The 22,505-nt window shown below is 37.0% G+C and overlaps 1 protein-coding gene and 1 long non-coding RNA gene across 3 annotated transcripts in view; one reads left to right on the plus strand and one right to left on the minus strand.

The window, feature by feature from the left end:
* The window catches only part of LOC309486745, a 387,401-nt gene that overhangs the window by 216,458 nt on the left and 148,438 nt on the right, over positions 1–22,505 (minus strand). The window lies entirely within an intron of this gene.
* atrnl1a (attractin-like 1a) overlaps positions 1–22,505 on the plus strand; it is a 259,263-nt gene that overhangs the window by 75,427 nt on the left and 161,331 nt on the right. For both annotated transcript variants that reach the window (XM_082154105.1, XM_082154106.1), the window contains exons 13-18: positions 6,132–6,250; positions 6,352–6,468; positions 6,671–6,803; positions 9,473–9,660; positions 12,653–12,866; positions 14,436–14,624. In XM_082154105.1, the coding sequence (XP_082010231.1) occupies positions 6,132–6,250; positions 6,352–6,468; positions 6,671–6,803; positions 9,473–9,660; positions 12,653–12,866; positions 14,436–14,624 (960 nt within the window). The remainder of the gene's footprint in view (positions 1–6,131; positions 6,251–6,351; positions 6,469–6,670; positions 6,804–9,472; positions 9,661–12,652; positions 12,867–14,435; positions 14,625–22,505) is intronic.

Genomic DNA, 22,505 nt, shown 5'->3' on the forward strand with positions numbered 1-22,505 from the left:
ATGCAACTGTAACGGTCACCAGCTGGAGTGCCCTTGAGAGCCACCAGAGGGCACTCCACATCAGACACTCACGTTCACTCTCAGACTACATTTCCCATACTCACTGCCCGGACTCATCATCTCTGTGCTGCGTTCCAGTCCACTTTTAGACACGCACTTGCGAACTTCCCTAAGCACTTCCCCTTGGGGGAATCCCTGCCGCCATTTTGAAGTGCGTTCCACTTCGTGAAGTGGACGAGGGAAGTTTATATGGACAGACCCTCGTTCCCTCGATTTTGACCGATGGAGCGAGTCTGCTTCAAATGTACACTTCAGGCACCTATATGTCCCACAATGCAGTACGACTGTGACGTCACCACATATCTCATCTAATCACCACCACAACCGACAACTCTATGATATATTAATAATATATATATTTAATTTAAAACAACCCAAACACACCTATAAACATTTGGATGCTGCATTAAACAAATTCTTAAAGGGAAAAAAAATGTAAATAATAAATCAACTCTACAGCTGATTCCAAGTGATCAAGGGCTTAGGACGTTCCAATTCAGCCCATTGCAGTTTCCGCCAGTAGTGAGCACTCGCAATGACGTACATCCGAGTGAACGAGACGGAGGGAAGTTTGCGAGTGAAGGGCATGCCAATTTTGGACTGGAACGCAGCCCTGATCACTCATCACAGTCACCTGTACCTCATTATCACTGATTGCATTCACCTGTGTCCCATCACCCTGTTAGTCTCAGTCTATTTATACCAGGGGTGCCCAATCCTGCTCCTGCCGATCGACTGTCCTGCACAGTTCATCTCCAACCCTAATCAAACACACCTGAAGCAACCAATTAAGGTCTTCAGGATCACTTGAAAATTAAAGGCAGGTGTGTTTGATTAGGGTTGGAGATGAACTGTGCAGGACAGTCGATCGGCAGGAGCAGGGTTGGGCACCCCTGATTTATACCATGTTCATTCATTCACTCACCGTGAAGTCTTGTTTAAGGGCGTTTTTCCACTGGGTTCGTTTGCTGCGGTCCGAACCCGAGTGCGCTAGTTCCCGGCGCCCCCGCAGCGTTGGTCTGGTTTCACGCTCAATTAGTTGTATCGAACCCAGGTGCGTTTGCAGTGATCTTACGTCATCGCAAACGCAATCAAACAATGATATCGACAGTGATACGCATGCGCGGAATACTATACTTCCTGAACAAGCGCGCACCCGAGTCCGTGTTGCTTGCACATTAACGCGAACCGCACCACGGTTCGGGAGCAACCGAGCTCAGACCACCTCCTCCAGGTAGTCTCGGGTTCGGTACTCTAGTGCGCACCCGGGTCCGATGACAGCGTTCACATTAACGATTTTTCATGCGAACTGTGCCCCGGTCCGCACTAAACTGCCAGTGTGAAAGCGCCCTAAGTGTTACACTGCAATTCCGAGCGTTTTCCCTGGTTTCTTGTCTTTTGGTTTATTTGGATTTCTTGCCCTGTTCCCTGGATTACTCTTTTGCCTCTGGTCCCTGCCTGTTTTGTTTGTGTTTCTTTGTTGGTTTGTTTGGACTGCCTACCTGTGTTTTGACCCATTGCCTGTTTACTGGATTACGCCTCTGGATTACCCACAATAAAGCTGCGTTTGGATCTTAACCCTCGTGTCTCAGAGCGGTTCGTAACAGCAACAATCAGATTTAACAGATACATTTTTTGACTAACTATCCAAGTAACGTAAAGTCCTACTAAGCTATTATTATCAAAAGTATGCGAGCGTTACAAGAAGCGGATCAGTGAACGAGAGGGTAGCGCCATTTTACCAGCGTTGCCCAGCACGGCTAACACCATGTTACAAGACAGTAGGGCTATTGCAAACAGAAACTAGTATAGTACGACTACATAGAAATTTCATGTCAGCGCGTTATTTGAGCAGACTTTGTTTTTCCCATGAGCATGAGCGGTACATGAGTGGAGCGTTCGCATGGGCCGTGAGCAATTGAGCAGAGCGCATGTGCATAGAGAGGAAAATTGAGCGGAGAGTCACACCGTGCAGTGATAACAGCTTGAGTGAGAGTGAAACCTGAGCACTGAACACTGAGGGGGGCGGGGTGGGGCGGCATAGATTTTCGGCTCATATTTTCAGCCGTTTTTCTCTCTCGGACAATAACAGAAAATTACATTTTCGGACGACAATTTTTAGATGCCGCAATTTCGGTGCATCCCTAACATTTCACAATATTAATGTTTTAAATGTTTTTTTTTGTTTTTTTTTATCAAATAAATGCAGCATAAGATGAGCATAAGAAACTTCTTTCAAAAACATTGAAATATTTTACAGACCCCAAACGTTTGAATAGTAATTTATAAAATGCAAGTGTTATAAATGTTTACACATCCTTTCATCTTGTGGGAATATCTATACACCTGGGGCCTGTACCATGAAGGTAGCTGAACAAACTCGAGGTTACAGGATTAGTTTTGAGTTGACAAAACCAAACCGATGCAATCAGGCTTTATTGGTACCATGATGCAGCTCATCAACTTTCTCTGTCAACTCAGGCTTTGATCCTTAAGCTATGATTACTCCACGCGCACGTGCACATAAAAGAGTGACGTCGACACTGAACAACCAATCGCGGGTAGAGCGAGAGCGATATATTTTTCCGCGGAGGAGCAAGAGATAATCATTCAGAATTACGATGAATTTAAATATGTATTTCAAGCTCGAAACAATACGGTCTCTGCTGCCAAAGCAAGAGAAGACTGTTGGAGAAAGATTGCTGATTGTTAATGTGTAAGTTAAACAAATACGTTCTATATTTATGTAAAATTATGTATGTGTAGCCTATATGTGTAATATAGCCTATAGCCTATTTTTATAAAAAATGATACATGCACATTTTTTTATATATTATAAAAATAGGCTATAGTATAGGCTATATTACACATAGGCTACACATACACATAATTTTACGAACGTATTTGTACTACTAAGAAAGCTAGGGAATCCTATCATAAGATTAACAGAATAATAATAAAGATATAATTCTTAACATGTATTATATTGTATAGTACATTTGTGCAATTTGCTTTTAAAAAAAAAAAAAAAAAAAAAAAAAAAAATTGTCTTCATGTGAAGACATGAATCAATATATTCCCTATCAATATATCTTACCGGCAATTTTATAAAAGCCCTCTTTTATGGACATGGCCGATAAATGTCCGGGGAACACTATTAATGAAACTATTCATGTACTCCTGCAGAGCGAGGACCACCTTACGAATGGTTCGACAAACCAGCTTCTGTGCGTCACCCACCGTGCAAGTATGTACCACTTGCAAAAAAACGCAACGCAATACCATTTGCGTTACAGTAAGTGCATAAATTCGACGTGTTAAATTCTTTGTGTGCGGCTCAAGAAGTTCGCAAGACATTCCTTCCGCGGAAAATCTGTATCTTTTATACAAATAACTATCAGGAAAGGCAAGGGGATTTTGTCTGGCTAAAAACTGTTTCTCTACGAAGTGCTCGTCAAACAATTTGCGCTGAGATGTCCACCGGATTTGGAAGAAAAGGTGAAGTCATTGTAACAGACACTGGGAATAAGTTCCGTCACCTATATGTTTCTTTGCTCTCAGCTGATTGGTCAAACTTCAGTCTGAGATCTCGAATCCAGAACATAACCTGCCCCGGAGCAGGTTAGCCGTGCAGCGTAAGATACCATGGCGACGAACACCGATTAAAGCCGAGCTACTTTCATAGTACCTAAAACCCAGGGTTGGCGGAAACTAAACTGAAACATAGCTGGCTAGCCACCTAAACCGGCTTCATGGTATAGGCCCCTGGTCTACTATCCTACACAACCATCGCAGTGGGGTGAAGTTCACTGTACATCTCATTCAATTGAGTTGGACCATTAGCTCTGTATGTCAAACACACACCTGGAGAGTATTTTTCCTTCCAATAAATCCTCTGTCAGGAGATTATTGTTAAGCCACATATAATCCTTTTTACACTTGATACATTGCGGGTTTATATGCAGAGCCACTCACATGTTCTGCTTTACCTTGATGGCGTGCTGCCTGTTTTCCACTGGGTAAATCCTGCCTGACTGTGGGAAATGCCTGTTGATAATTGACTGAACAAAAGGTCAGTCGGCGCATAATAATCTCATAGCGATGTAATTATGATTGCGATGAAACTAATCTCCAGCGATTGTGGACACAGATGTTTTTTTCTGTGGGCAAAACTGGACCTGAGAGGATTACTGCAATTACCGCATTGAGTTTGGTGTTCTATCAGAGGTGGATTGGACTTTAATTAAGTAATGGAATGACACACAAGTTCATGATGGATTATCCTGTATTGTGTGCATCTCAGAGACCTGCAATCATGCAGTTTATCATTGTACGTACTCGTAGGCACTCTTTGGGTGGTTGCTCTCTGTATACCTGTACACAATAAAATCTGGACTTTTTTTTTCTATACACTATGTATGTTCCTGATATTATGTGTATGTATGTACTATACACTACTACACTTTCATTCAAAAGTTTGAGATTTGGAAGACTTTAGTCCAATTCTCACTATTAACTAACTATTAACTATGACTTTTGCCTCACACTCCTAATTACTGCTTATTAATAGTTAGTAAGGTAGTTGTTAAGTTTAGATAAGTAGGATTAAGGGATGTAGAATATGATCATGCGGAATAAGGCATTAATATGCGCTTTATAAGTTACTAATAAATAACCAATGTCCTAGTAATATGCATGCTAATAAGCAACTAGTTAAAAGTGAGAATTGGACTCAAAACTAAAGTGTTGCCAAAAATTCAAAAGAACAGTGTTTATTTGAAGTACCGGTAATATAAATATTTTGTAACATTATAAATGCCTTTACTGTCATCATTTACTTTTTATCCATTTAAAAAAAAATTCTTACAAAAAAAAAATAACGGACCCCAAACTTTTGAAAGGTAGCATATATATAATACTTTGTTTCATTTTTTTTAACACATTCACATCTTTTTCCAGAGATCGTAATGTTAATCAGGGGCGTCAGTTGGGTATGGTTGCTGCCATACCTTGGTTGCCCAGTTCACTAAAGTTCATTATGAATAAAATGAATCAAGTGCTTAAATTAGTAAAAAAAATAAATAAATACAAATACAAAAACAATAATACATTGACTTGGTTGTACTATTATAGGCCTACATTATTTGCTCTAACGTTCAAGCAATAACTGTCATTCTGACTGACAACCTGAGTGCAACAAAGATATTTAAATCCACACATACTCTTCAAAGGTTTAAAGCCTTGTGTTTTGTTACTGTGTATATGTATGTATGTGTATATATATATATATATATATATATATATCCTGGACTGCTGCACACTCGCATGAATGTACACAGGACTGCAACGGCCGAGGCTGGATATATATATTAAATGGATATGTGCAAGCAGGACATTTTTTTTATCTTTCTTTTTCTTTCGAAAAAACATAATAAGGCTTTAAAACAAAATCCATTTGAGTAAATAATTAGTGAATTGGCATTTTTTGTGTGTTAACTGTCCCAGAGACAGTCACAGAAAAATAAGGTGTGATGGGGTAAATAAACCTGAGTGTAATTTTGTTTTCACTCATATTTCCTTTCTCCCATCCTTCTAGTTCATTTTTGTCCTGGATTTTCTCATTGTTTATCCTTTGAAATGGTTCCAGACAAAAGCCAGTTCCTGTGTGACGTCTCTTTCCCAGAAATAATGATAAAAATGATAAAACAAACCAACAAACAGAAAACATCCTCCCAAAAAGAAAAGAACAGGAAAAACAGTACTTATGTGTATTATGGTTATTCATGTCTGAAACAAACTAATTCACAGTCAGGACAAATGTTTTTTTCTCTGTCCTTGGCTCTTCCCCTCAATTTTCTGGTTTTAATTTCGCTGTGCCCTGTCCATATCCACCTCCGCTGTTCAACTTTAGCCCTTACCCATGTGTCATTGCACACACTCATTTTTCACCACAGTTGTGTAGTGTTTCACCTTGAGAGCTCTGAGTCAGACCCTTGTTACGTCCAATTTTAGTTTTATGCTAATTAGTAGATATTTTCCTTGTCTCTGATTCTAGTTTTTTTAAACCATAGATGGAGCTGATAAGCAGTGTCAGCAGTTTTCTGACTGTGCTTCCTGTACGGCCAACACCAATGACTGCCAATGGTGCGAAGACAAGAAATGCATCTCTTCTTCAAGCAACTGCACTGTGGTATGTCAAACAGAGGCATAACTATTAAATAGATTTAAAAGCATTTATAGCAATTAAAAATAACATTTCTTTTTGCCGTGTTATATTTTCTCTTCATTCAGCTTACAATTGAGCTTGCCCGCCACCCTCGAGGTCCCCTGTACCTCAACCCTCCCCCTGCCATGCTGTCTGATCACCAGCTCTCTATTTGGAGACCTGGTCTGCGCAAAACCGGCCAGGTATGCAGTAATACTGTATATCTTATGATAAGATTGATTGACTTAGAGAATTAGCACCTGTAACTTCTTGATTTCACTTGTTTCTTCCTCATATAAATGTTAAAAAATACAACACAAAGTTGTACAAAACTTGCTAGTCACATTGAAAAAATATAACCAGAGTATTTTACAAATATCTCCTTTCCATCCTCTTGATTTTTAGTCTGTGAAGAACTATACCAAATGCAGTGTTCGAGGTGAGCAGGTTTGTACCAAACTGGCGAACTGCAGGAGTTGCTCGCTTAACATCAACTGTCAGTGGGAACCACAACAGCAGGAATGTCATGCTCTGCCTGGTGAGCTGAAGGATGGATGGATGGATGGATGGATGGATGGATGGATGGATGGATGGATGGGTGGGTGGACGGACGGACGGACGGACAGACAAGACAGACAGAATGACAGAGCATATGCATGTCCATATAAACAATGAAACAGTGATCAAAGTAGACATTTCTTTTGTTTAACTGTTACAACTTCAGATGATGTCTAGGGTAGAGGTCTTCAACCCTGCTCCTGGAGACCCACTGTCCTGCAAAATTTATTTCCAAACAGCTTCAACAGTTTGTCAGTTCTGTTTGATTAGGTTTGGAGCCAAACTCTGCAGGACAGTGAGTCCCCAGGAGCTGGGTTGAAGACCTCTGGTCTAGGGTATAGGTGCAACATCTAACATGATAATATTTGAGTGTGTTTGGTTGGCAGAAACATAAGATAAAAAGACAAATATGATGCAGAGAATGTATTGTATACATTTGAGAAAAGAATACGGAATTAGAAGTATAAAGAATAATACAAATATGTGTGCCTAATACAGCTCAAAAACTCTTTGAACTGTACAAGGTTATCATTTATGACATGTCTTTTTGTAAGAAATTCATCAAGGACATATTAAATTGATCAAAAGTGACTGTGAATAAATTTATAATGATACAAAAGATTTAATTTTTTTAAATAAATGCTGTTCTTTTGAACTTTCTGTTTATCAAAGATTCCTGAAAAAACATATCATGATTTCCACAAAAATATTAAGCTGCATAGTCATTTTCAACTGTTATAATTATATAAGAAATGTTTCTTGAGCACCAAATCAGCATATTAGAATGATTTCTGAAGGATCCTGTGACACTAAAGACTGGAGTAATGATGCTGAAAATTCAGCCCTGCCATCACACAAATAAATTCCAAGATTTTGGAAAGGGTAAAGTTAGGAAAACGTCTAAAATAGTTTTGAGCAAATAATAGTTTGTGTGTCTCAGACGCAGAAACAATGGAAACGCATTTCCACATTCTGAGGGCATCTCTGCCTATTTGATCTGATCTAGTTTGAGAGCAGGAAGTGATGCTGTTGTTTGATGTATTATTAACATTCTTTTGTCTCCCTTGGGAAGAAATTCTTCTCTACAGGCCCACACATTGTACCTATGCTCAACATTTTCCAGTCTGCAGTAAAGATACCACACACACACACACACACACACACACACACACACACACACACACACACACACACACACACACACACGTTTGTTTCACTATATTATTGAGGAAATTGCATAGACTTTGAATGATTTCATTAAAAATTAGGTTAATGATATGTTCTATCGGCTAACCAACCTCTACCCCGGTGTGTTTTGTTAATGGAGCAGAGATAAAGGGTCAGAGTGACCGAGGTGGTACATTCAGGGTTTGAGCTGGTCATTCTCCCACAGTCTCTCTGTGTCCGATATCAGGATATTCTCAAGGACATGAGCTAGAAAGTTCACTGCTCAGCTGTCAAATTTCTGACTGATAGCTCAATTTGAAAGCATACATACACACACGGACAACTTTGTCTGAAAAGGACATCAACTCTGTAGTGAAGACACGAGTATTTCCAACCATGGAAAATGGAGACCTTTGGAGCTGGATGGTACAGCACACTGAGTTCTGACCTCAACCAGAGGGCCAATTGCAAGTGCAGTAATTATTCAAGTTTGCTGAGCTATTTATCCATTTATGGCTGAGCAGCCTAGTCAAAGAATCCAGAGTTTATTGTTCTTTTTCCCTTTTCTGCACAGTTTTTTCTCTCTTCGTCAGATGACAGCCTTTATCTTGGATTATAATCAGCCGCATTTTTACAAAATATACCCTTGAAATGAAAGGGACAATGGTTATTTTACGCTATGTTTAGTACTGTGTGGTTTTATAATTGACTATGACTGTGTGCATTTCCTTTTGTTTAGCTTTTCAGGAAATTGAGGGGTTTGTCTGAGTGTGGGTGTTTGTGGTTAACTATCATGGTAAATTATTCATGTGCTGCTCACTGTAATAAGTTCAAAACCCAAGGGTAACATGTTTCTTAATTTCATAATGTAGTTTGACTTGCACTACTGTTCAAAAGTCGATAAGATAAAAATAAATAAATAAATCTGAAAAGTTTCTTATACTCATTATACATATGCATTTATTTGATCAAAAACACCTTAAAAACTGTAATATTGTGAATTTAAATTAAAGGTTTTCTATTTTAATATATTCTAAAATATAATTTATTCCTGTGATGGCAAAGCTTCTTCAGTGTCACATGATCCTTAAAAAAAATATTCTAATATGCTGATTTGGTGCTCAAGAAACATTTCTTATTATTCTTATTGTGATGCTTAATGGTTTTGTGGAAACTGATAAACTTTTTTCATTTATTTAAAAACAAATCTTTTGCAACATTATAAATGTATTTACTGTCACTTTAAATCAATTTAATATATCCATATGAATGTAATAATTAATTTAATAAAAATAAATTTGACACAGTAGTGTCAAATTTCTTCAAATATATCTTGTTTTTCGCTGTATAATACACAGAACGCTCCTTTTATCAATATCCTGATCAGAATGATTTTTTTGCGGTGTTCAGATGTCTTGTGTGAGGGAAGCCTAGTTTAAATTGAAGCCTGGTTTTATCCTGGATTTTGCTGCTTTTTTACAGCACACCTGTGTGGAGAGGACTGGAGTCAGATTGGAGATGCATGTCTGAGGCTGAATGCTAGTAAGGAGAGTTATGATAATGCCCAGCACTACTGTAAGAACCTGGATGGCAACATTGCGTCTCTAACATCAGCCAGGCAGGTAGACTTCATACTGGATGAGCTGCAGAAGTATCAGCTGCATGGGAGGGTGAGTCAAGTATAATCACTAGCCTTTGTCTGGAGGTTTACATTGATTCGTCTTGGTAATGGTTGGGTACTGTGTAGAACACAGTCAAAGCTGTTAAGTTTTTCTGATGCATATCGATTAGCAGTGTTGGGGTAACGCATTACAAGTAATCAGATTTACATTTACATTTATGCATTTGGCAGACGCTTTTATCCAAAGCGACTTACATTGCATTATCCTATACATTTATACATAGGTATGTGCAATCCCCTGGGATCAAACCCACAACCTTGCGTTGTTAACGCAATGCTCTTACCACTGAGCTACAGGAAAGCAATAAAAGCAGATAACTTTTAAGTAACTGGTAATGTAATTCACTACCTTTAAAGTGACGGCAAAATATCTGAGTTACTTTTCAAATAAGTAACTCAAGTTACTTTTTTTTTCCATTTATTCTGACCTCTCTTGTCCCCATGTTGAGAGAAATCGTAAGCAAGTTGCAGAGGTGTTGTGTGCGCTGTGTGATGCTTATTGTAGTTCTAGACTAAATGTGAACATGCACAAAAACAGATTCAGTATTCTTCAAAATGAATAAAAACAGTGCAATGCAAACTCAGAATATTATGCAAACCTGCAATAATTTAATATGCTCAATTACACAAATGTACTTTATGTAATTAATCTCGCTTTATTAATCAGTGTCTTTGCCGCTGACCTTCGAAAATCCAATTTAACCATACTAATAAGCTAATTTGACTTAGATAAACATCACATTTGCTCATTTTTTGTTTTGTTTTTATTGCTAAAGTAAGAGTGTTGAAGTTTCTTCCCCTGTGTGTGTCCTATTCCAGAATGGCAGCACAGCTATAAGGTTTTTCTTTTGAGCTGCGCCCTCTACTGTACAGGAGTACATTTGCATTTCTTTCAGCCTGAGGCTTATTCATTTCACTTTTGGGAAAGGGCCTTTACATTTTCCAAAATATAACTTTTGTGTTGTTATTAAAAAACAAACAAGGAAGCCCAGCCCATGTGAGAAAAAGTAACACAAAAGTAATGTGACACATTCATTTCCAAAGTCACTTTTTAGGGGGTATCGCAATATTGTAACACGTTCCTTTTAAAAGAAACTTTCCCCAACACTGCTGATTATGTATCTCACCATAACAATGGCTTTTTTTTTTTTTTGGACTGACACAAACTTCTGTCCGTGCTCCTGATTTGTTTACCTAAAATTTCAGTTCTTGATTGCAAGTATACAGTACTTGCCCTGCACTGCTCTGAATCACATTTTAAAGTGATTCTTTAAACGTTTAAGAATGTACAATTTACTTGGCAAGTCCAGATGTAATGCTAGATGTTTCGGTGTGTGTAAGTTTGTTTCTAAATGTCAGTAAAGCTTAAACACTCAACTTTACATGTCAGAAAACCTTACTCATGCCTTCAGTTAAAAGCTATTCAGTTAAAGCTAGTCCCCCCGGTGCTGTGGTGTAAATATTTGTCATGTGTTAATTAAAAGGAAAGGAGTGACTCTCTTCATAATCCGCTCCCTTGCTGATTGAGGCGTGAGCCTCAGTGTTTAAGCAGCTTTTGTCCTTTGAAGATTAACACAGTTTTCTAAAGGACCCACCTTTGATGTGAAAAAGATTCACATGCGACGGTTTCTCAGTTGCCTCTATTTTTTCTCTATTCTGTCACTCACACAGACAGTCACACTCACTCCCTGTGGCTGCACAAACTCGCAGGAGATCTTAAACCTTTTAAAACCTTTTAATCAAAGCACACAAGACCTTTTCATACAGGGAAGTTGTTAATTTGAATGGAAAATCTAAGGGGTTGGGGTATGTCAAATTCAGTTTGTTTTGCCTTGAATTCATAATTCAACTGTGCATTGGCCTTTGCCTTCCCTTAAAGAAGAGAGAAAAGAGAGAAAAAGAAAAAAGTGTTTTTTATAACACTATAGCATGTGTTAAACAGAGTAGACAGTCATATTAGCCATCAAAACGCCTAGGTACTCTGAATGAATGTCCAGCTGGAAGTCTGCAAAATCAAGTTCAAATAGAGTTCAGATAGAGGTGTATGAAGATGAATGCTTTTTTTATTTTACTGTTTTTTATTTTATTTGACTTGCATCTACAAATATGTCAGTCTGTTTATAGTTTAACTTCAGACCTCTTTCTGTTCTTTACTCTAATGTTCATAATCAGAGTATTTATGTACACAGGGTGATAACAGCTCATTGCACCTGTGTTCAAAGTGACTTCAATGCATTTAAACATGTTAGATATGTGGCTCACTCAATTTTCAGTACCTAGCAAACAGAAGCGGGTGCAAAAAATGTATGTATTTATTTATTTATTGTAGATGTATGTATTTATCTTTTAAGAATCATGATAAATATTAATAATAACATGTTTCTGCATTAGTTGCAGCACCTGACTTTGATTTCAACAAAGAAATGTTCTTCAAATAATAATAATAATGAGCAATGAAGCGGTTTTGTTTCCAAGGAATAATATGAAATTATGTAAATATGGTTTTCTTTACAAGAATTTCATTCTTTTATTGAGGCTTTTTTTTCTTCTAAATGAATATCAAATTGAATTTTAGATCTGAAATTAAAACCAAGCTCATCATAGAAGAGGTCTATTCAGGTCACTGTATGAATTGCATTTTTAAAATTTAATTTCAATTAAATAATTTCAATTAAATTACATTTTTAATTAAACTTTTTTAGTTTTGAAAAAAAATCTATAGATCCAGACAAAAATTTGCCTCATGCCATTGACCCATGATTATGCTAGTTTTGTCTGACCCTTGTTGGACATGTTTTGTATGTTGCACAACATTTTCAAGATTTAATCTAATAATTTTCCCTAAGTGACTATAGCCATTTTTTTACCCATCCCTATGTGGATGTTACATGTGTGTATATATATATATATATATATATATATATATATATATATATATATATATATATATATATATATATATATATATTTCTCTCTTGCAGAAACTTACTCCCTGGGTGGGTCTAAGGAAGATAAATGTTTCATACTGGGGGTGGGAGGACATGTCTCCCTTCACTGCCAGTACTCTGCAGTGGTTACCAGGGGAGCCAAGTGACTCAGGTTTTTGTGCATACCTGGAAAGAGCTGAGGTAGCCGGACTCAAAGCCAAACCCTGCACTGCCAACACTGAGGGGCTGATCTGTGAGAAGCCAGTTGGTGAGAAAAGTTTTTTTTTTTTTTTGGATTTGTAAATGAGCAGAGCTGTTGTATACTCTCTCACACCCGCTGTTTCCTTGGCTGCTGTATGTTTTTTGGACCTGTTTGAAACTCTAGAAAAGAGACTCAGAGGAAGCACAAATTAGGCCTTGAACAAGATTTGGACCTCCTTCAGACGCATGCAAAGAGCATAAAGAATGAATGTCAACTCGTCCTCCCCTCATCTCTGTGTTTATTCTGCTCATTTTCATTTCTTATTTATGTTCTTCTGCTCATTGAGCTCATTTCAATTGTTTCTCTTACTCTACAGGAGGTAACAAACCAGATTTTTGAGGCAATGTGTATAGACATTGTCATTATCATGAATATAATAAACATTGTTGGTAACACATTTTAAGTGTGATAAAAATGCAGAACTACAGTATTAAAGCTATAGAGTATATTACAATACATAATTGGAGTGGGGTGCAAAACTCTTAGACCACATTGAAATGTGGAATTCAAAATCAAAATTTAACCTTGAAATAAGCAAAGTGTGACATATATTGGACACATTAAAACTTGAATGAATTTTTATGAATTAAAATAAAATAATAAATGTTTAAGGTTCTGTTTTTCAGTTGCTAATCAAAGTAAACTTCTTGACATTGATTATGTGACTGTACAGATGTTCTTGCTTCCATTAAAGCATGATATGCTCTTTGAATCATTCTCAAAACAGATTGGATAACTTGATCACAAGGTTTTACACAAAGTTGTGGAGATCAGACTAGTGTTCTTATTCATAAAACTATAAAAAAATAATTTGCATTAATTGAAATAAGGCTAAAATAAAATATAAATATTTGATAGTAAACTTACAGAGAGAGAGAGAGAGAGCAATTAAAGCAAAATAAAAAAAGTACAAAAAGACAAAAATGCTCAACAAAATTACTAAAACAAACAAAAATAAAATGAAAAATGAAAAAATAAAAAGGCTAATTCAAAATATAAATAAATAGTATTGTTTTCACTTTATGTTGATGTTCTCTTTAATACATTCTGTTAACTATAAGTAATGTTGCACCTACATGTCATTAGGGTTGCTGGTTGGGTTAGGGTTAGAATAAGTTGACAATGTAGTTGCAAAGTTACTTATAATCAGTAGAATGTCTATTGGGGGACCATCACAATATTACGTTAGTAGACTGTCTGCTTAATATCTACTAACACCTTATTATAAGGTGTTAGCAGATATTAGTTAGCAGATATTAAGCAGACAGTCTACTAATAGAGTTAGTTGACACATAGGTGCAGCGTTACTTATTGTCAACAGTGTTCAAAAGGGACCATCAGAATAAAATGTTACCATAGTATTAAATAGTTTAAAAATATATTAAAATAGTATTAAAATATCACTGAATCATGCAGCTCTATAAATAAAAAGCTGGCCATAAGATCTGAAACTTTTGGACCCTACTGTATCTTATCAGGAAATTGTATTGTCATTTTGAATTGTTATTTTAGGTAAAATAAAAGTAATTGCTTAAAAGTAATTGCAATTTTGACCACTGCATTTTCCTCCTTCAGTGAGCCCAAACCTTACCATGCGTCCATGTAAGATGCCCTGCTCGCTGCGAACCACCTGTGCCAACTGCACCAGCCAGGCCATGGAGTGTATGTGGTGTGGCAGCACCAAGCGCTGTGTGGATTCTAATGCGTACGTCATCTCCTTCCCGTACGGCCAGTGCCTGGAGTGGCAAACTGGAGACTGTGGAGGTGAGTGCTCACGTTTACCATCAAGGACACACACACACATTAAGATACATGGCAGACTAGAAGCTGGAGTTATGAGTACACACTACTCTGATGAACACACACCTTCTAACTCGTTTACTTTCCACCTTCTCATTTTTCCCTTCTGTTGTGAGCCTAAGGGAGATTGAGTTTTGAGAGAGCAGATGTTATGAACTGCTGCACAGGCAGGTATCAAACTCACTATAAACTCCTGTCACACTCTGACTGGCCTCCACCAGAAAATCTATAAACTATCGACATCTGTCCGGCCTTGCACAAGAGACCGAGACCCTGCACAAAGAGAAAAAAGAACTTTCATCTTATTCAGACTTTTGACTTGTGGTATAAAGTCTGGTCATCATTGCAGGTTTTCTGACCAAGAATTGGTACCAAATTTCTGCAAACACAAAAGAAGATATTTTTAAGAATGCAGTTTTGCTGACCATATCATTTGTATGGATAAACATTAAGACATTTCTCAAAATATGTGATAAATGCTTTGGACTTTTTCCAGTTGTAGCGCCACCTATGGGCAGAATTTGACACAAATTGGCTTGAATTCTCAGAATGTCTGGTTGTCTATGTATGCCAAGTTTTGTTAAGTTTGAATTTTGCCTTCAGCAGATAAGTCAATTCATTAAAATGTGCAATTTGCATATATCTCCTCAATGCTCAAAATTCTTTTGTAAATGTTTTGCCTATTTAAAGCTGCTGTGTTTGGAAAAGTATTATTTATTTTTTTCTTAAAATTGAAGAGAGCAGAAAAAAACTGTATAAAGTGAAATGCCCTTATAGTTCTAGAGATTTCTGATTATCTAACCAACTTTAGTGTCTCTACAACTTGGTACAGACCTGGCAAAAAAAAAAAAAAAAAGAATAAGAACAATAAGAGTAGGAATAAGAAAATCGGACAACAAATACAATAGTGTTCCAAAACCTTTGGAACGTGGACCCCAACATGTGACCTTTTTTTGCTGGGAAATAAGCACAACAGTTATGTGAACAGAAACTTTAATAGAATAAATCTTTTGTCAAGATTTGATGTCTCTAATCTTGCAAATCACATGAATATTCCATTATTAACATTGGTAATTTTATCAGTTTGGTTCTTTGTAAAACCAGCTTTGTTGTTGAGACGTTTTTCAAATGGTCTTATTTCCATAAAGCCAGTCACTTAGATTTGAACTCTTGATTCCAGCCAACACTTACCATTTTTATATACATCATGTGTCAGTGTGTGCGAACTGTGGGCGGTTCATGAGTGTGCCGTCTGAAACTGAGGCTGTTCAGATCTCTGCTCAGTCACTTTACGATTCAACAGCTCCTCTAGTTCTTTCTAAGTAGATTTGCAGAAATATCCCTATACACAAGAGTGATATCATGTGGTCCAAAACAACACAGAACCATGCCAAAGTATCTGAAATGACTGATGGTAATCGTCTCAGAAAAGCCTTATGAGTAGCTGACGCGGACCTACCTTGTATAGTCATCAGCAAGTTTGTAGATGCATGGAATCATTCTTTTCTTCTGCATTAAGAGGCACTAGAGCTGGCATCGTAATGCGGCGTAAATGAGCAGCTGCACCAGGGACGAGAATGAAAAATAGATATACAGTCCAACTGAGAGGCATAGTGCTTAATAACCAACATATTTCTCCAGAAGAAATACTACTACAAAATCCTGACTGGCGAAATTGCCTGTCTATAGTGTCTCAGGAAGTTGAAAGTCTTTTCATGGCCTTGAGACCCTGAGACCACAAACTCCCCTTCCATTCACCATTATAGAGTTACATAGATATTACTGTTCTTTCTCTGCGGATGTGCTGGTCATTGATTTTATCTGGACCGCAGAGACTAAAGGCCTCCAGTGCATTGTTAACTGGGATGTTGATGGCTGGATTTCATAGAGGCGATCTGTCAGACAATAAACATCATTAAGGTCAGCTCTCTGATGGAAGTGAATTGCTAGAGGATCTCTTTTCTTCCTCCAAGGAGTTGGTTCATGGCCGCAGCAAATATTTTGCTGAGTGATTCTTTGGTGTGAAATGCCCCATAGATGTACCTGTTGTGATAGAGGATAATTTCATTAGAAAAAGTGCAGTTTTCATATTTAAACAAAGGCCCACACAGAGATAAAGAAACAGCTTGACAGCATGATAATATGCACCTAATCAAAATGGAAATGAACTTCTTCACTGGCTCAATATACTCAGCAAATATAGCCTTTTCAATGCAGAAATTGAGATAAAAGAAATACCATATCGTACAATGCGCCAACATATTGCAAGTCGGCTGCGTCCATTGTGTTGTATTGTTACGGTACGGTAATTTTTTTTTTACATTTTTTTTTTCAAAAAGTCTTTATTATTCAGTCTTTAAACAGACAAATGTGTGAACATTCTTGAGGCAAAAAGTGAATCATTTTGGTGAGCATACATTTTTCATAACTTTCCACCTCCTTATCCTTTCTGTTCAAATGTATAATCTTACTAAAAATGATATGTCTCTATTTTGTTAGTAACTGGATAAGAGTTTCCACATTAGAAAAGGTTCACCCTGAAAATACTTTACAAAATAAAAATACTCAGTGTCTTATTCTCACCAATTAATTTATTTGATTAAAAATACATAATCGTTGATTATTATCAATGTTGAAAATAGTTGAGCTGTTTAATATTTTTGTGGAAATTATCATGCATTATTTTTCAGGATTTTTTATTAGAAAGCTCAAAAAACAGAATTTATTTAAACATATTTTTTAACATCATAAATGTCTCAACTGTCCCTTTTGATTAATTAAATATGTCCTAGCTGAATAAAAGTATTTTTTATTTTTTATTATTGTATAAAAAAAAACATTTTTGTCCCCTGACTTTTGAAAGGTAGTGTTCACTTGCATGAAACGAGTGACCTGTCTTATCTAACTTGGCCATTTTAAGATCACATGTCCAAAGATGTGTGTAAAAATGTAAGAATCAGTTTTTGCAAAACCCATTATTCTGAATATTGAGGGGGACTTGCCTACCTCAATGTCTATGTGGTTTTGCATGTGACTTCCTCTCTCTGGAAAGTTACATAGACCGGCAATAATTATCTATTACATCTTTTCTTTTCCGCTTTATGCTTGTTCATCCTGACTGCAATCTATTTGACAGGTGTCCCTGTCCCAGGTGAACCTGTCCACGAGACAGATGTTGTCTTGCTGTAGACAGAGATTTCATGTTGTCATTGGGTCAGACATCCCTAGAACAGATTTTAATTGTTACATTTATAAATGTTTTAACACTTGTGTTAAAGGTGTATTTGAAGGAGTTTTTTTGAGAGAAAAAATATCTCAACATTGAGAATGTTAGATTTGCATATGTAATGAATGTTTAGGTGTCCTTGGCTAAATATAATCCTCCTTTCTTTTGCTAAACACAAAAAAGGAAAGGAGAGAGCGAGATAAAGTGAGAGAGCGAGAGATGAGAATTGTGTTTTTAATTATGAAACACCTCTGTGATTGTGCCGAATGCACGACACGGAAAAATGAATCATTGTATTGGGTGTGAATAATGCAGGAGGAGAGAGGAGCTTCTGGGCAAAAAGTTAACCTAACACATCTGTGCGCTATGGAAATCTAGATCAAGAATGCAAAAGAACATGCAAATATCCACATAACTTCCACAGAATGTCAGAAAACTTTTCAAATCTTTTTTCCTTCTTTCCATGTGTTATTCATTGATATAAGATGTGTATACAGGCTACAGTAAACAGCTTCAATTTACTCAGTCAGTGGTTTGGCCTTCATGCTGGTAAATGTTATAAAGACATCGATGACCACTGAAGAATTTTGAAAGTGGATGCACAATATATTTGTGCCATATTGGTTATTGGCTGATATGGAGATTTTTCACATTTTAGCAGAGGTTTTCAACCTTAAAAAAAAAAAAAAAAAAAGAAAGTTTATGATACAACATTCTAGGGCTTGACATAGCTAAAAAAAAATAAAAAATTATATAAAAAAAAATGGTTATGGCATTTTGAATTTAAAGGTGCCATAGAATGCATTAATACAGTATTTTATATTGTTCTCTGATATCTACATAGAAGGTTTGTGGTTTAGGTAAGGGCAAAAGGTCTCCAGATATGGTTTACATGTCCATTTATAACCATAGGATTTTTCCCTTGAATGAAATTGCTGTTATTGCCTTATTTGGAAGGGTCATGAATAATAATATTGAGCTCTGCTCTGATTGGCTGTTTCGCAGCCAACATCATTTGTACGCAGGAGCTGTGATGTAGCCTGGTAATACCAAGCGGCAACATTCTGATCTGAAAAATGAAGCCTACCCGGAAGTGCGAAAAACTGCAATACATCGAAAATCCGCTAGGGCGAGGTCCCAAAAGGGAGCAAATGTCCATAGACCCCCATGTTAAAATGTCCATTTTCACAGCATAAATTCATGTTTTTACAGGTTGGTCCCATGGACTTTTATTGTATTTTTCGATAGGTTCCGAGTGCCTGACAACCATGAGGGCTGTGAATTTTTTTCTAACTCATTAGTTTAGATCGTATTTAGATATAAAATGTATGACAATAAGGGCGTGGTTAACTTTGATTGACAGCTTGATTGACAGCTGACAAGGCAGCGCCACGGAGAATGACAACATAAGAAGCGCCATTTTTTAATACAGTTGACATATAATACTACTGTTTCTGTATCATGAAATGTAGTTTTAAGAGTTTTTCAGGCGAGAATGTAGTTGTTTAAAGCTCAAATCTGTGGTTTATTTATAAAGATTTATGAAAATTGTATCCAGTTATGAGATCCAGCGATGACTGGGCGCTCGGCGTTCATGTACCCCGCCTGGAACAGCCTTTCCTCGGCTAGTCGTTCTGACGTTTGCCGCTGACTCTGACGTCTCTGTAGTGGTTAAACATGAGATATAATTTGTCTTGTGTATATCTAACGGACGATTTTTGGTCTTGTAAATCTATATTTTGTTCCCTGGCCAATCGGTTTGGCTGAGGGGAAGTTTCATAAGATTATAAGCTATTTAACTTTACCATTGTATGGTTAGACTAGATCGAGCGCTGACTTTGTATGTTTGACCGAATTGTTTGCTTTATTTGTATAGCTTCTTGTACCTTTTACTTATACTTTATAATAGCTAATATTGATAAAACTGAAATTTAACAAAAAGAGACTGGGTTGAGTTTTGTCATTTTAAATTGTAATAAAACGAAGATGATCTGTAATGTTGTTTACTGCAACATCTGTTGTTTAGTACAAATGCACATATTGCCTGGACCATATTAAAATGTTTAATATTTTTATATTATATTTAAAACAAAAAGAGGCTGTGTGTTTGTGAGGTTTGTGTTTAATTTTTTTATTTTAATTTTTTTATAAATAGGCGAACGTTATGTGCAGTGAATATAATCAATACGCGTTGCCTGAACCACATTTGTGTGGCTATAATGTTTAAGATTTCTTTAAATGAAAACGAAAAGAGTTAGTATGGTGTTTTATAACATATTTCGTTGCCTAAATATACACAGAGATAACCGAAGTAGCAGAGCGAGCGAGTGACGCGCGCTGCGTCAGAAGGTGGGCGGGGTTAGGATTTCCCAAGATTTCCCAAGATGGCGCCGCCCATACCCCCCATAAACGGCTTCAAACCCGTTCTTCAGAAAGTCTATGGGTGACGTCACAGACGCTTTGTCCATATTTTTTACAGTCTATGGGTAATACCAAACTCTGCTACTTCGCTTTGCTTCGTAGACAGAGTCTGGAAGGGCATAATTGAAAAGCGTTTTCTTTCTCGTGGGGGGGCGCTTGTCTGAAGTTTAAAATCATTGGTTACCCGTAAGCCAATCACATATCGTTTGGTTATGACGTGTGTTATGCGCTGGCTCAGCCGCATCGAACTTCCACTGTAAACACATGTATGATGCGAAAACAAAACCATCGAGCGAAATACCAGAGTGAACATGGCTGTGAACGACTTTTGCAGATTATGTGAAGTAAATCTACGCATCCACGGTACAATCAGCGTCTACGTCACGGCTCTCAGCCCGCCCTCTGTTCGTTGATTGGCCGGCTGTTTTCAGGCCGGAGGAAAACTGGGAGATAGGTCGCTATCTCAGACTGAGTACAGAAGCGAACTGAAATTGAGTGGAAGTACGAAGTCTGACGTAGTCAGGCTAGCTGTGATGTACTCTGAAATACAAATGTACAAAATAATCAAACTTCAGTTCTCAAACAAACAAATATTTTAACAAATTGACTAGATGCATTGTCAAATGACAATAGTTTCAACTTAAGTGGTGGAGAAGGTCACATTAGCTAGAAGGAGCGAGTGAGCTATCTGTAAGCAACCAAACTAACCTAGTTAGCTCCTGAGTTATGTGTTGTTGATGAAAAATAGGCTAAATTATAATTCTACCCGACAAAAGTAATTGACATAGATGAAACTGCAACACGCATCACTGCAGATGAGTAGCTGAGCGATCTATTCATCAAGCCAACGTGCAAACTATCACAAATCAAAGTTAAAATACAGTAAGTCGCAGACGCTTAATGCACAATCATCTTCATTAAAAGTAAAGAAACAAAATTATCTTACCATTGATGTTGTGGCTGGTATATGCAACTTTTGAAGGCGTAAATATTAATGATCCCGACTTCAACGTCACAGTCGGTGTTATGTTGGGATTCGCCCGTTTTTTTTGTGGTCTTTTGCAAACACAAGATTTACATATGAAGGAAACAATGGTGTTTGAGGCTCACGGTATGTCAGTTCCATGTACAGAACTCTTATTATTCAACTATGCCAAGTTAAATACAGTTTTCCATTCTATGGCACCTTTAAATGACATATAGAAATCACACTTTTAATATTCTACCTCATATAACAAGGTTTTTCTCTAGACCGTGATAATCCTGGTTCTTCAAAGAAAAAAAAAAATTAGGGTATAATTTAAAATGAGAAATATCTTGATTTTAGTTGTTTTAGCTTGTTAATATTTTAAGTCATCTTGAGGCCTATTAGTGGGCCTCGGCCCTTGGTTGAGAACCTCCGTTTTAAAGGTTTCGGTTGGTTGAATACTGTATCGGCTGATTGTGGATAATTTCCCCATTCTATTTTTACATTTAGATGTCCTTTGAAATCCAGTGTTGGGGGTGATGCATTACAAGTAACATGATTAAGTCGTAGTACTAGACTAAATGTGAGCATGCATTTACGTAATATATATATACTTTATATTTATATATTTATATATATACAATATACTTTATGCATTTAATCTCACTTTATTAACCAATGTCTTTGCTGCTGACCTTCGATGATCCAATTAATCCATAATCCATTTGATTTTAGTTTATTTTGTTTTATTTATTTATTTATTTAGATGTCTTAGCTTTGCTTTTTACATGTATTTTCAATTTTATAACCTGCAGTTGTGATAATGACCTGGAAGACTTGTAGAATAGATTATAAAACTACACCTTAAAATGTTCTAAATAGAAACTCCTTATATCTCCAAACAGCACATTTTTGAATATGATATAGAAGGTCAAACACTGTGGCACTTCAAACAGCTCCTCTTTCCCATCTCACTTTCACTTCTGAGTATCCCATTGACTGTGGTGGCGTTCCCTCAGTGTGTCTTTCTGCCCTGTTTTTAATGACACACTCGACATCTCTCAGTATCTGCCCTCGCCATTAACCCCGAGACACTTTTTGACCCTCACTCTGTCTAAGGACCCATTAGACGGGGTCTGGTCGAAGGGTACATTGATGGACGCTTCTTCTGTCCCTATTGCATGCATACATTTTCTGCTCCCACACACACAAAATATCTAAAAATGAAGGG

The sequence above is a fragment of the Leuciscus leuciscus genome (assembly GCF_965113295.1).
Source record: "Leuciscus leuciscus genome assembly, chromosome: 22".
NCBI classification, from domain to species: domain Eukaryota; kingdom Metazoa; phylum Chordata; class Actinopteri; order Cypriniformes; family Leuciscidae; genus Leuciscus; species Leuciscus leuciscus.